This window comes from Sinocyclocheilus grahami, unplaced genomic scaffold, assembly GCF_001515645.1.
Source record: "Sinocyclocheilus grahami isolate Dianchi unplaced genomic scaffold, SAMN03320097.WGS_v1.1 scaffold276.1, whole genome shotgun sequence".
Classification (NCBI taxonomy): Eukaryota; Metazoa; Chordata; class Actinopteri; order Cypriniformes; family Cyprinidae; genus Sinocyclocheilus; species Sinocyclocheilus grahami.
Genome location: NW_015505455.1, coordinates 152,130 through 166,024, shown reverse-complemented (window position 1 = coordinate 166,024; position 13,895 = coordinate 152,130). Strand labels below are relative to the sequence as shown.

Sequence of the window (13,895 nt, the reverse complement as noted above, 5' to 3'; positions counted from 1 at the left end):
GGCGAACAGCTTAGACGGTGTTTCAGTACTGCCCCGCCCCTTGCCAAAACAGCAAGTTCAGTCTGCTCCGGTATAGTTAAGGATGGCATCAATATTGCCATATCAATTTGAGCCAGATTCAGACTCTGAGAATATTGAAATACTAGGGCTGGGTATCGAGTTCAATACTTTTTAGGCACCGACCGAAATGCCTCGATACCATCAAGTATCGAAAAACTTCTCGGCGTTCGGTACCAAATTTCGATACCTAAGGTGTTAATCTCATCAGTGTCAGTGAGCCAATAAGCCTGCAGCACTAGCCGGTGTGTTCGACTAGAAGAGGTGCGGCGCAGATCGATCATCCGCGAGAGCGATTCGAAAGCGCACAGAGCAGTCTGCTCTCTTTAGCTCTCGTGGTACTGTAATACACCGATCGGTCTGCACAGTCAGTCCGCGTCAAGTCGAACACACCTACTAGTTTACACCGGTTACACTCAGAGATGTGGCGCACACATGAGGCTGTAGTGCAAATGCGTCCCTGCCCCCTTAGATGTAAGGCTACATTTACACTGGTGCATTTATGTTTTAAAATGAAAATGATCCTCGTCATACTGGCGTTTCAAGCCGGCTTTCCACCATCTCCGACAAACGACAAGTGACAGACCGGTCATTCAGTCATTCATTTCCAATGGAGAGTAGCGCGGGAGTTGTGTGGAGTTCCAATCATATGCAGATGTCCATTCATACTACACGACCGAAAGCACGTGTTATGTGACCATTCATGCAAACTGTAGCATCATGCTACATAAGTCAATAAATAAGATTTATATTACGCTTTTACTCAAAACTCACTTTAAACCACCATCGAGTGTTTGTAATAACTTCCGATTGCTAACGTGTTTTGGCCATGTAATGTTGCTGAAATTAAATATGTTATTACCTCTGACTGGAAGAGAGAACACAGACAGACAGTGCTGGAAGCTGCTAATGCTCATCAGTAAATCAGTGGAAAATAAATAGAAATCATGATTCTGTCTGAGCTATGCGTTTTAAAATAAACACGCACTAGTGAAAATGTAGCCTAACGTGTAAACTGAAGACTATTTGAGCTTTATTAAAACTATTTGCACTGATTTATTGTGTTGGTTACATTTTGTTTCTTTGTGCAGTGGCTCAGGAGATGAGTCTTTGAGTTTGTATAAACATCAACAAGCTGAAAAATAAAACCAAAGTCTTTTTTTTAGATAATGTAATCTTGTTCAAATTGATTTCATAAAATTGGTATCGAAAAATGTATCGTTCAGGAACCGGTATCAAAGTCAAGTTATCGGTATCTATATCGAAAAAATTTTTACGATATCCAGCCCTATGAACTAGAGCAGGGATGGGCAACTGGCGGCCCGCAGTGTCTTTTAGAACAGCCCGATGGATCATATTAGACTCGGATGATCAATTTTAAAACATCTGAAAAGCAAGTCACGTAAAGATTGCTTTCAGTTTATGATGTTAATACTATCTCCAACCAGGAGAGGTCGCTAGTTTCCAGCCGCTCCCCTATTAATTTCAGCGTAGTAGGATGTGCACTCTAATGTAAACATTCATTAACATTAGCAAATAATAAATGAAAAACTGACCATGAAAACAGTATTTTCGAGTCAAGATGGTAAACAGATGATCTTTTTACCAAGTTCAAGGGGATACCCATATGTTTGGAAATCTGTATTTTATTTAAATTTCACTTAAATTTAAGTGCACAAACAGATAGCCTTCTCAGACAGCAGGTGAATACCAATGGCTGTCTTGACAAGTATCCTTGTAAGCACAGTCGGTTGTTTTAAGTGAATGTAAACAGTAAAGAAAATATCAAAATGTACATCAGTATAATGGATCCGTGCATTTCTTATGTAAATAATGTTAATCAAAAAGAGCAAAAGAAATGTTTGCTGCTTTAATACCTATTGGGGGTGGGGGGGGGTTGTTGGATGTTGGGAGGGCGCGAGTGAAATTCTTCTTCTTCAGCTCTTCTTCTTCTTCATTTTCTCTGATGCACTAACTCTGCAGCAGCACTTCTTCGTCGTCTTGTCTGATGCACTCAGCCAAGCGTTCTAACCACGACCTCGCCCCTCCCCACCCCCCAACCATTTGAATTTCCATTTTTCAATGAAAATTATTGCATTTTTTTAATGGGCCGCTTTGTGACACCATTAAACCCCAGAAAACAACGCTGTAGTCCAAACAGATTTTTTTTAAACGAAACATCTCCCTGTGGAGTGGACTTTGAGATTTGTAACTTTGTAGATCTTTTTTATGCCCAAACATACACACTACACTCTGACTAAAATTCAAAAGTTGAAAAAAGCATAATAGGACCCCTTTAATACATTAACTAATGGAACCTTAAAAATGTAAAATGTTACCATATTCTTTTATGATATCAATATTTGTAATGTCCCTTTAAGCAATAACATCTAGTACACTAATGACATAATACTTCAGGAAGTGACATCATTTTGGCAAGAAAACAACAAACCTCTAGATATTAGGGGTGGGGGAAAAAATCGATACAGCATTGTATCGCAATATTTTCCACGGCAATACTGTATCGATGCACGGACGCCAAGTATCAATTTTTTATTATACTATTTGTTTGAATAATAAAATCAATTTCTTTACAATCCACTAGATGGTGTTTTCTTCTGGTGAGGTCAGCTGAGTCACCTTCAGCATGCAGTAAGTTAGTCAAATAAAGAGAGCATCATCGCGAAAAGTTATCAGGAAAGCCCCGTCCGCGTTTAAATCGGATGTATGGATTTACTTCAGATTTGTAAACAAGGAGGGGATGTAAGTAGGGATGCACCGAAAATATAGGCTACATATAATAATAATAATTATAATATATATGGCACGCCCTGCCCCGCAATGTTCAGCGTGCATGTTTCACTCTCCTCGTCACTGCGCGGTTTGACGCTCCGCTCAATATTCCGATCTATGAATGTGCGTTCCGCTCGTGTACCACTCATGCTCATCGGAAAAGCAAAGTCCGCTCAAATAACGCGCTGACAGGAAATTTCTATGCATTATAGGCCTGCTTGTTCCAGTTTGCAGTAGCACTACCACAACAACTTATATCTGATTCTGTTACATAGAAGTGAATAAAAATAATATAGTGACATTTTATATTAAGGTAACACTTTTCAATAAGGTTCCATTAGTTAATGTTAGTTAATGTATTAACTATCATGAACGAACAATGAACAATACATTACAGTATTTATTCATCTTTCTCAATGTTGGTTACATAGAATACAGTTATTCATTGTTAGTTCATATTAATTCAGAGTGCATTAACTGTTAACAAGCACAACTGTTGATTTTAATAATGCATTAGTAAAGGTTGAAATTAACACGAACTAAGATTAGTAAATGCTGAAGAACTATTGTTCATTCTTAGTTCATTAACTAAAGTAGTTAACTAATGAACCTTATTGTAAAGTGTTACCAATATTAATATAAATTCTGTCCAGTTTTATTGTGTTACTTTCAGTAAAAGTGTGGTTATTTTATTGGCTTGTGTTTTTTTAAATTCAGTATCCTTAAAATTGAGTTAAATTTAAAAAGTCTTACAAAATTATTTTATATTATTTAATAAAATAATAAATAATCATTACAAAGCATTTTCGGTTTTGGTTTTCGGCCAAGTGCATTCAGAAATTTCGGTTTCCGTTTCGGCCCAGAATTTTAATTTCGATGCATCCCTAGATATAAGACTACATGGTTTTATTTTATTTAATTTAATAGTAATTTTCTTTCAAATGCCCCAACTGCTGAAGGGTCTGCACAACTTTTTAGTACAATTTCAGGTTGCACTGTTCAAAATACCTGTAGTAGCACAGCAGTGCCTACCTGTTTACATTTAATTAAGGTGGACTAGATTAGACTGTAATAGAAATAGTTGAGTTTGCCAGGTGCATACAACATTTATGACAGGTTTTCATGAAAGTGTTGGTCAATTTGTCTGCTTGACAATCCCATTTTGCACTGCAACAATAAAACTGAAGTGAGAAACAAACTGAGAAATTGTTCTTTTTAGTTAAAACAGATGTTGTCAAAGTTTTCCTTTGGGGACATAATTTGAAGTTGGAAAAAGGTAATAAATTGCAATATAATCGCAATAATATTGTACCGTGATAATATCGTACCATGAGGTCTCTGGTGATTCCAACCCCTAGTAGATATTGTTTTGGTTTTTTTCGGTAATGTTTTGTGGTATTAGTCACACTTTAAGTAATGCCCACATTATTGTTCTACCCTCAGTGGAAATGTGCAGCAGGTTAGAAACAGAAGATGGATGAAATGGATCAGACTTTTGTGTTGTGGTTGTCTGTACTCAAGCCAAGATGATTATTCAATCTCTCTGAGGGGAAAGTAATTGTTATGCAGGCTCTTGTGGTGTCTAGCTCTAGGGTTGGGTGATATGACCAAAATTATAAGCAATTTAGTGACTTAAATTATACTTAATGTTTTTTTTTTGTTTTTTTGTGGACTTCAACATGTACGGTTATTCAAAACAAAAAAATGGCAAACAAAAGTCTGGCATCAGTACAATATAGGGCTGGACGATATGGCCAAAATTTATATCACGATATATTTCTTAATTTAACATCTTCATATTATGTAATGCCTGAATAAAAAAAAATTCAGGGGTTTAAAAAGTAAAAGAAAACAGAAAAAAGCCTTCCTCGATAAGCCATTTTACACACACCTGTAACAGAACATCATCTGAATTCCATATTAATGTGCAAAGTTGCATTACTTTAAATAAAATCACTTATATAATAAGATTTTTGATATGCCACCAGCCCCAGCTGAAATGTATCACAGATGTATGTATGGAGCAGATTCTCACCAGCAGCACTGAGTAGAAGCCAGGCTGGGTCTCCCATTGGCGAAGCTGCTCCTCTGCAGGCTTCAGCACAGCGGAGTCCTGACTGGTGGCCTGGGTCAAAGCCTGCAGCACCACTGAGCTGGCGCTCTGGATGTCCATTAGGTAAAGCTGCAGACACAAACAGAGAACACAATACGGCTCATTCAGTATTTTAATAGACTGGAATCCTGACAAATCATAGTTAACTTTGCTACCTGCCAGAGACCTTTTCTTTTATGAAACATTTAGAATAATACTGGAGTTCTTTACCTACCACATGTTAACTACAGCCTGTACTTACAGTAAAATACAGCTAAACTCAATAATATACAAATAGTTTGATTTTAAAACTAAAAGTCAGTCACATTTATATGAGGATCTATTTAATTACGAGTTTTATTTTTACCAGCATATTACAAAATAATATAAAATACGTTTTTAAAATCAGATTTACACCACTGTTCAAAAGTTTGGGGTCAGTCAGATTTTCTAATGTTTTTGAAAGAAGTCTCTTCTGCACACCAAGACTGCATTTAATTGATCAAAAATATAGTTTTAAAAAAACAGCAATTTTGTAAAATATTATTAAAAGTTAAGTAAATTGTTTCTATCCTAATATATTTTCAAATGTAATGTATTCCTGCATTGGCAAAGTAAAATTTCTGGGAGGTTTTTTTGTTTGTTTGGTTTTTTTTAAAGAAGAAGTGCCACATGATCCTTCATGATTCATTCTAATATGCTGATCTGGTGCTCAAGAAACATTTCATATCATTACTAATATATATATATATATATATATATATATATACCACCTTATATGAAATTTAAGACCTAAACCGGTAATGGAAATATACATTTTATTATATACATATATGTAATATTTAATGTGTATAAATTAAAAAAGAAAACAAAATATCATTGCTCTAATAAATGATATTTATTACTACGATATACAGTGAACTTTTCATGTCAGTATTCATGTACAATATTCCATATAAAATATCCCTGCAAAATAACTGCATCACTGAGATTTTTGGTGGAGTAAACAATTTATTCTGAAGCTGAACTACCAGTAAGTGGCGGTAAGTCACTTAATGAGTAAGTCATTGAGTCACTCATTCAACTGATTGAGTGTGTTATCATGCTGCTATCTTAAGGACTTTCGTGGACAGCTGACTCCTAAAGTTTCTGATATTCTTCATATTCTGTGTGGTAGTCAGATAGAAATTAATCTTCTCCAATAAGTTTAAATAGATGTTTACCTTTTATGGGCATTTTACCTTTATAAAGCCATTTTTCTATAAGTGTGCATTATCTTTTGAGTCAAATTCTTACATTTAATCAGTGAATAAGAATAATAAGACATTTGGGCTGTTACCAAGCAAATTAAATCAGTATCAACAAAATTCATCTTTGCAATCCAGACATAAGCTGCACCTGAAGTGGCATTTAGATGTGTTTACGCACTGTTTAATGCAGGACATTAATGCATTTAACCTGCAGTTACAAATGCATAAATATTGTTTTGATATATTAAACATAAAACATTGAATACTGATATTTGAAATAATAAAAAAAATGAAAAGATACTTTTAAATGTGAAATTAAAACCACCAGTCACTGTTAAGTGAGTCATTGCGACTGAACCGAATCATTTAAATGGTTGATTCATTCAGGAACAAAACGCTGTCATGTTGCTCAAAGACGCAAAACAGCGCTGTGGCTTTGTTTGGAATTATTTTGTTGGTGAAATAGTGGGTGATGACCGTGGGTCGGTCTGTCCAATGATTGTAAAGTCATTAGGTTCGCCAGACTGAAGATATTTTAGCGGTAATGAGACCAAAAATATTTAAGACCCATCGAATCCGAATTTAAGACATTTTAAGGCCTTATATTAGGAAAACGTTATTTAAAACATTTTAAGACTTTTTAAGGACCCGCGGACACCCTGATATATATATATATATATATAAATAATATAATGTAAATATTGCTCAAAATCAAATAAATTTGAGCACGATTTAAACCCGGATGATTGTAAGAACTCTACGTTCGTCTGCCTTGGGAAAGCTAGCGGGTGATGACCGTGGGTCGGTCTGTCCAATGATTGTAAAGTCATTAGGTTCGCCAGACTGAAGATATTTTAGCGGTAATGAGACCAAAAATATTTAAGACCCATCGAATCCGAATTTAAGACATTTTAAGGCCTTATATTAGGAAAACGTTATTTAAAACATTTTAAGACTTTTTAAGGACCCGCGGACACCCTGATATATATATATATATATATAAATAATATAATGTAAATATTGCTCAAAATCAAATAAATTTGAGCACGATTTAAACCCGGATGATTGTAAGAACTCTACGTTCGTCTGCCTTGGGAAAGCTAGCGTGTCTCTGACATAGTGATAACACTCGTTGCCTTCTCTAGTGCAGCTCAACCAGGTCTCGTCCCATTCGTCAGTATTTGTGATATCACAAATCCCGGAAAATATGCGTTGTAGTCCAAACGAGTCATTCGTTGTAGTTTTTGAAAAGTGATTTCTGTTCAATAAAATATCTCCTTTTGAATTGGACTTTGAGCTTTTTAACTGTACCTTTGCACAAGACAGTTCTGTCCAACTGTTCCTAAAATCCTGGAGAAATCCATACTAAAGTCTGCATCATATAGCCAGGCTTGTTTTATTTTATTTCATCCAGGAAAATAACATCAAGTTGGAAAACTTTGCTGTGCAGCTCTGCCCTCTATTGGTGCAAAGAATAAAATGACGATGTTTTTTCAGGGACCTGTCCTGAATAATGCCAAAAACAAGACTAGTACAGCAGCAGATGGCTTTAGAGGTTTCCTCACAAACAGGAGCTAGCAGGTTAAATGGTATCCATGACGTTGTAGAAATGAGTCCCATTTTTTAAATCACTGGTAAATAAAGCACAGATGCTGTGCATTTCCCAATTATGAGCTCAAAAGCATTAGCCTCGTGTGCTGCAGAAAGAATACACAGTCATAAGCAATGCTTGAAATACAAACTCATAGTTATTAGAGCGATAAGCGCGACTACACTGCAAGCATGTACAAAGGTGTTTCAAGCGGAAGGTGCGATGTGTTAGTTCCAGGCAGTCTTGTGTATAACGCCTCAAGCACTCCATCTTTGGTGCACACATCTCATCTGATTTAAAAAAAAAAATGTCTTTGTGCAAACTGCTAATTTATGAACCTGTCCACTTCCCTGTATGTACCAGATGTTAGATCACATGCAAACTCTAGAATGTAGGTTTGTAGGTTGAGATCTGGGAAGTGCATAGAAAACGATTGTTCACTCCAACAAAAAAAGACAAAGGATCTTACTTCAGGTTCAGGTGCTTGAGCAGAATGTCATCTGGATTTGATGTATTGTGACATATATTTCACTGGCCTTTAAAACATGACATTTAAGCTGTGATCAGAAGTAGCCTATATATGTCAAACATTACAAAGCCACAAGAGACAAATCTGACATGAGATCAAGCCTCAGTTGGTCCCTGCTGGCAGATGTCATAAGCACACGATTCTGGGGGACAAAAGCATGTTTCTCCACTGATACATAACATGCATTGCAAGAAGCATGAATAACTTTCTATTATAATTATTTAATTATATATACACAATACATACCGTTTTCCAAAGTATGTAATTGCCAGGTCAAGTGTATTACAATTAACACTATATCAACCCACATCAGTTGTCTTATTAAACTTCTCTTAACTAGTGGTTGACCAATATGTTGGGTTCCCAAAGCTTTTGACCAAAAAATTACCCCCCAAAAATTATTATTAATAAAATTAAAAATTATTCTAAAATCTATATCGATCTGTCTATCTATCTATCTATCGATCGATAATCGCTTTGGGGTGTTTGATCGGGGGTCTCTAAAAGGCCGATCTCAAGCTGATAACGCGCCTGCTGTGAGAGGTTCACCATGACATGCAGCGGCACCGTCTCAATCTCTGTCCGATGCGGGGAAAATAATTATAATGCTGAAGGCGAGGTAGGCCTAACATTTATATTTCTCCATTAAATAACTTATGAAGTAATATTAAAACTTTCAGTGAGACATAATTTCACAAACAGCGCGAGTGATTCACCGTGCGCTCTCTCTTTCTCATTCAAAACGCGCAAATGGCTTCAAATGACTTTGCGTCTGACTATCAGCAACAGCGAGCTGCACGCTGCACAGTTGATACAGGAATTATCACTTGCACAAGCGAGGCAGTGTTGCATCGTCACTAAAGTTTATAATTTGCTTCTTTTTTTTCTCTTGCCAGTGTTTAAGCATTTAGCGCTCGCACACTCGAAGCTTCATGGTTCACACTAGGGATGGGCGATACCACTTATTTTGTTTTCGATACGATACCGATATTTTTCAAGGCAGTATCGTCGATATCGATACCGATACGATACTTCTGAACTAAACTTTTAAATGATGAAATGTATTAAATTATTAAATTACTAAGAGTAAAATGGGTAATGATATCCTCTTAACTTTGTGTAAAACACATTTTAACATTCAATATTCCTTAATTGTAATTTATTAGGATTGTGAAATAACTCAAACATATGTTTTTTTCTGTCCTCTGATAAGCATTGTTCAGGGCTGCCATTCCCAAAAGCTTTAATGCTTTCTTATGATACTTTTGGGAAACGCAGCCCTGTTTGAATGCACTTTTAGAAGTGAGTGAACGCTCTCTTTGATTGATTGGTTCTGTCTTGCAACATTTGCGTGTGTTCAGATGAGCTGGAAAATAATTCTATCCTACACAATTACTTGCGAACAAAGGTTATTTGTTCAATTCAATGCATTTGTACGCATTATTATTATTATTTTAAATAAACGAAATCACTGGTAAATAAAACACACCTTAGTATCGATATTTTTAGGTTGAGTATCGATACTTTCGATACTCGCGTCAGTATCGATATATCGATACTTAGGATCGATATGCCCATCCCTAGTTCACACATACTCCGTTTTTTTCCGCGCTCATGTTAACGGATTTTAAAGCGTACACATTGCACGCAGTTGCGGTCCGGCATTGCGTCTGCAGCAATTGTTTCCACACACAGAGTTTGCTGCACGCGCTGAATTAAAGTGACAGCACATTGTTTGTGGTAAATATGAAAACGAAAATGTATTATGCCATAAATACATATAATTAAAGTCTATGTGTGTGTGTGTGTGTTTGTGACAAATGAGGACATCAATTTGTATACAAATGATAAATTTGTATTTTGGACAAAGGTATGACATATTTTTATTACAAGGAGACGGTGACTTTTCAGGACATTACCCCATGTCCCCACTTTTCAAAACGCTTATAAATCACACAGAATGGAGTGTATTGAAAATCTGAAATAGCACAAAGTTTCCTGTAAGGGGTAGGTTTAGGGGTAGGGTTGGTGTAGGGCAATAGAATATACAGTCTGTACAGTAGAAAAACCATTACGCCTATGGGATGTCCCCACTTTTCACAAAAACAAACCTGTGTGTGTGTGTGTGTGTGTGTGTGAGAGAGTGTGTGTGTGCACTTTGAATGGGTTAAATGCAGAGCACTATACTTGGCCACATGTCAAGTCATATCATTGGCATTGCTTGTTTTAAAGGAAAATAGCACTTTTAGATAAATAAGGCAATAATAGTTAGGAAAACAACGTTTTTTAACAGTTTAACAGGATTGCTTGTAATAAAAATTTAAATGCAAAAGAAAAGGCAGTAGAGCTGAGTGTTTCTGTCAGTGGTAAGCTTTAATTTAGAGTGTTTTTGATAACGTACGAAAAGTAGTTTAAATGTTTTGCCACTTGCTTGAGCAACTGTGTTGTGCTGCGTGTAAGCTATTGAGCAACAATTGCACGAGTGTAAAAACAAAAATGCACTGCATAATCAAACATTTAGGCGGGATAAATACATATTTTTGTAAAATGTCGAAAAAAAAATGCTCCCCTCCACTCCTCAAATAAATAAAAAAATCCCCTCTCACAAGAGTCACCTATAAATTGGGAAATTCTCCTCATTTAAAAAAAATGAATTTCAGGCCCTGAATAAATGTCTAAAAATTCTAACTGGAGTATTACTATAAATAATTCTACATGATAGAAATAAGGCTTTAAAAAGATCAGTATCGGTGATTGTATCAGCAGATACTACTTTCTGTGATCGGCAATCGGCCTCAAAAATCCTGATCAGAGCACCCCTACTATCTATCTATCTACAGTATGTATCTATCTATAAATGAGGACAGATTACACGTGGACTGTCTATAATGTAACATGAAAGACTTCGCTGATCTAAAATCAGCCTCAAAACCAAAACATATTGTGCATTATACCCAAGTATCATCAACCTTCAACAGTAGGTAAAAACACAACAGCACTGGTGGACAGATCTGGAATAATACACGTCCACGTGCATGTGAACACATCTGTATTACGCATTCATAACTGTGGCAGCAGAATTATGAATGTCTTCGAGCTTCTTCTCGGCCTGATGTTGTATGAAACCATTAAACTGTACACGTTATACATGATCTGTGAAATAGAGGATGGCGCAAGTGTGTAACATTAAGTCGTTACGGTATCATAATAACGGCATAAGATTAAACGGAAGCATGCCAATCATTCTTATCATCATACTGCCAAATCTGTCTGCGGCCATCTGCTAAACATAACGTCTCAATGAAGCGAATTATGATCAGTCTTTCGGAATGTGAATTCATCCCAGTGATGTGAAATATCCACACTCCAACAAAAGCAGAGAAACATCTAGTATGTAGCTTGGTGGCTAAAGAAACTCTACTGTCACGCATGTTGGCCTAGGGAGCAAATTGAAGAATTTAACATCACAAATTACTTCAGTTGGAAGAGTTTTGAGGCACCAAAACATCCCTTAAAGCTGCTGTTCTCGTTGACGTACCTTCCGCAAATATGTCAATGCCGGGTGAGATCAAAACAGCTCGCAGTCGGCTCTAAACACGGCGCGCACGTTGTGAGGATGGCGCCATCCACAGTGCCTTCTGTCGCACAAAAATGACGTCATCACATATCCAAACGTTCATGTTTAGATTTTTTTTCACAAACAAAGGTTTCTTAAGAAAACACCCACACTTATAGATTTCTTATGTGAAGTAGAACATTTAAACAAATTACTAAGAATAATTCATAATTAAAAAGTTTTACAATTAAATCTTTTTAAAGAAGTTAAACTTTTTTTTTTTGGAAGAAATATGATGAGATTTTTCATGTACCATGATTGGTACCTTTTTATTTGTATTTATTTATTTATTTTGTACTGTTTGGAAATGTTACATTGTTCAACAAGTGTTATTCTTGTTTAATATACTTTTGCTGGAATTGTTCTGATTCCTAAAATATGTGTTTGCACTATTGTATTGTTTTTTTTAAATACTAATTAAAAAAGGTTTTTAGTTTTTTTTGTGTGCATCTAAGCTCCTGCTATAATGTTGAGTAAGTTTGTAATTTGAATGCCGTCTTGTTGAAATACTTTTGCTTTTAAAAATAAAGTGTTGATCATCTGAGAAAAAGGTTGGTATTTTGAACACATCATTTTTATATATTAAATACGGAAAATATTTAGAAGAAGGCTAATATAAATAATATGTTTTCACTGGCTCGGAATTTATCCACAAATGTATATATTTAAGTCTCCCTGCTGTTTGTAGACTTTAAAAATCTTTTGTTTCAAAAGCCCTGTCAACAAAAAAGAAAAGAAAAAAAGAAAAGAATGAAAAAGATGTGATTTTTGTGATTGTTGATAATGAGAGTGTTGATGTTGGGAGTTGATGATACAAAAATTATAATTACAATTTATAATAATATTTTGTTAATACCCCTGTGATCATTTTGTAGATATGGCTGTTTTTGTGTTTAGACGTTTATGATTCTTTTGAGGCTGTGCAAATTATGATGTTTTTAATTTTAGTTTATTTATTTATTTAGCCTTTTAGCCATTTACTTATGCAGAAAAAAAAATTGACTGAAAATTATATATATATACACACACACACACACACACACACACACACATACATATTTGATGTTTTCTTAATAATAATAAAAGTTTTTGAATTTCATGGCTTGAATAATTACATTTGCAAGCATAATGTGCATTGTACTGACAATTTTTATTATTAATAACAATGATTCTTGAAACATGCTATATTGTACCAGATTGAGAATCATTTAATCATACATGATTGTAGTTGCATTTATTGTCCAGCAGGTAACGCACAACCACCATAATACTTAATTCTGCAGTCAACCGCAGCCTATATTGTAAAGCGGTTTCTGATTAAAACCTCATTAAGACACTGAACCCAAATCACCCATTGGGTGTGTGGTTAGTCTAGTCAGACTTCTGACTATAACAGACTGTGGGTGGTCTGAAGCTGTGCTTGGCTCAGAGAGCTTGAAAGTCTGTTCTGTGTCAAAACTAGTTTCCCAATGATTGTACTTTGCAAAGAACATCAGATTGAATATTAGTGAAAAGCAAAGTGGGTCACACAGAAAATGAAACCAGATTCAGAAATGTACTTGTGTTATTAAGAGACAACATTTGCAGCCTGGAATGGACATTTAAGTTTACCAGGGCATTGTTTTGCTTCAATCACACTGTCAGTTTATGTCAAATACTACTACTGAATCAATTAATTGAAATATTGTGTATATTTTATATAAAATTATATATTTTAATATTAATTGAAATCAAATCAATATCAAATAGGCTACAAAATGATTTAAACGATTATTGTGTTGCTATTATTATAAAGAACATGTCCACTAGCAGTCATTGGAATATTAGCAAATGAAATAAAGTGTAACCAACATGATTTTGATGATTATTATTATACATTCGGAATATTGCACAGCTCTAAAATGTATGCCTACAGTACATTTTTGATATTGTTTTAGAACAATATTTTCACTTTCTAGAAAAAAAAA

General features: G+C 35.2%; 1 protein-coding gene across 2 annotated transcripts in view; it reads right to left on the bottom strand.

Moving 5' to 3' along the window:
* ipo11 (importin 11) overlaps positions 1-11,946 on the bottom strand; it is a 170,283-nt gene extending 158,337 nt beyond the window's left edge. For both annotated transcript variants that reach the window (XM_016291746.1, XM_016291747.1), the window contains exons 1-2: positions 11,851-11,946; positions 4,886-5,032 (exon numbers count right to left, since the gene is read on the bottom strand). In XM_016291746.1, coding sequence (XP_016147232.1) covers positions 4,886-5,023 — 138 coding nt within the window. In that variant the 5' untranslated portion in view covers positions 5,024-5,032; positions 11,851-11,946. The remainder of the gene's footprint in view (positions 1-4,885; positions 5,033-11,850) is intronic.
* Positions 11,947-13,895: the final 1,949 nt, after the last annotated feature.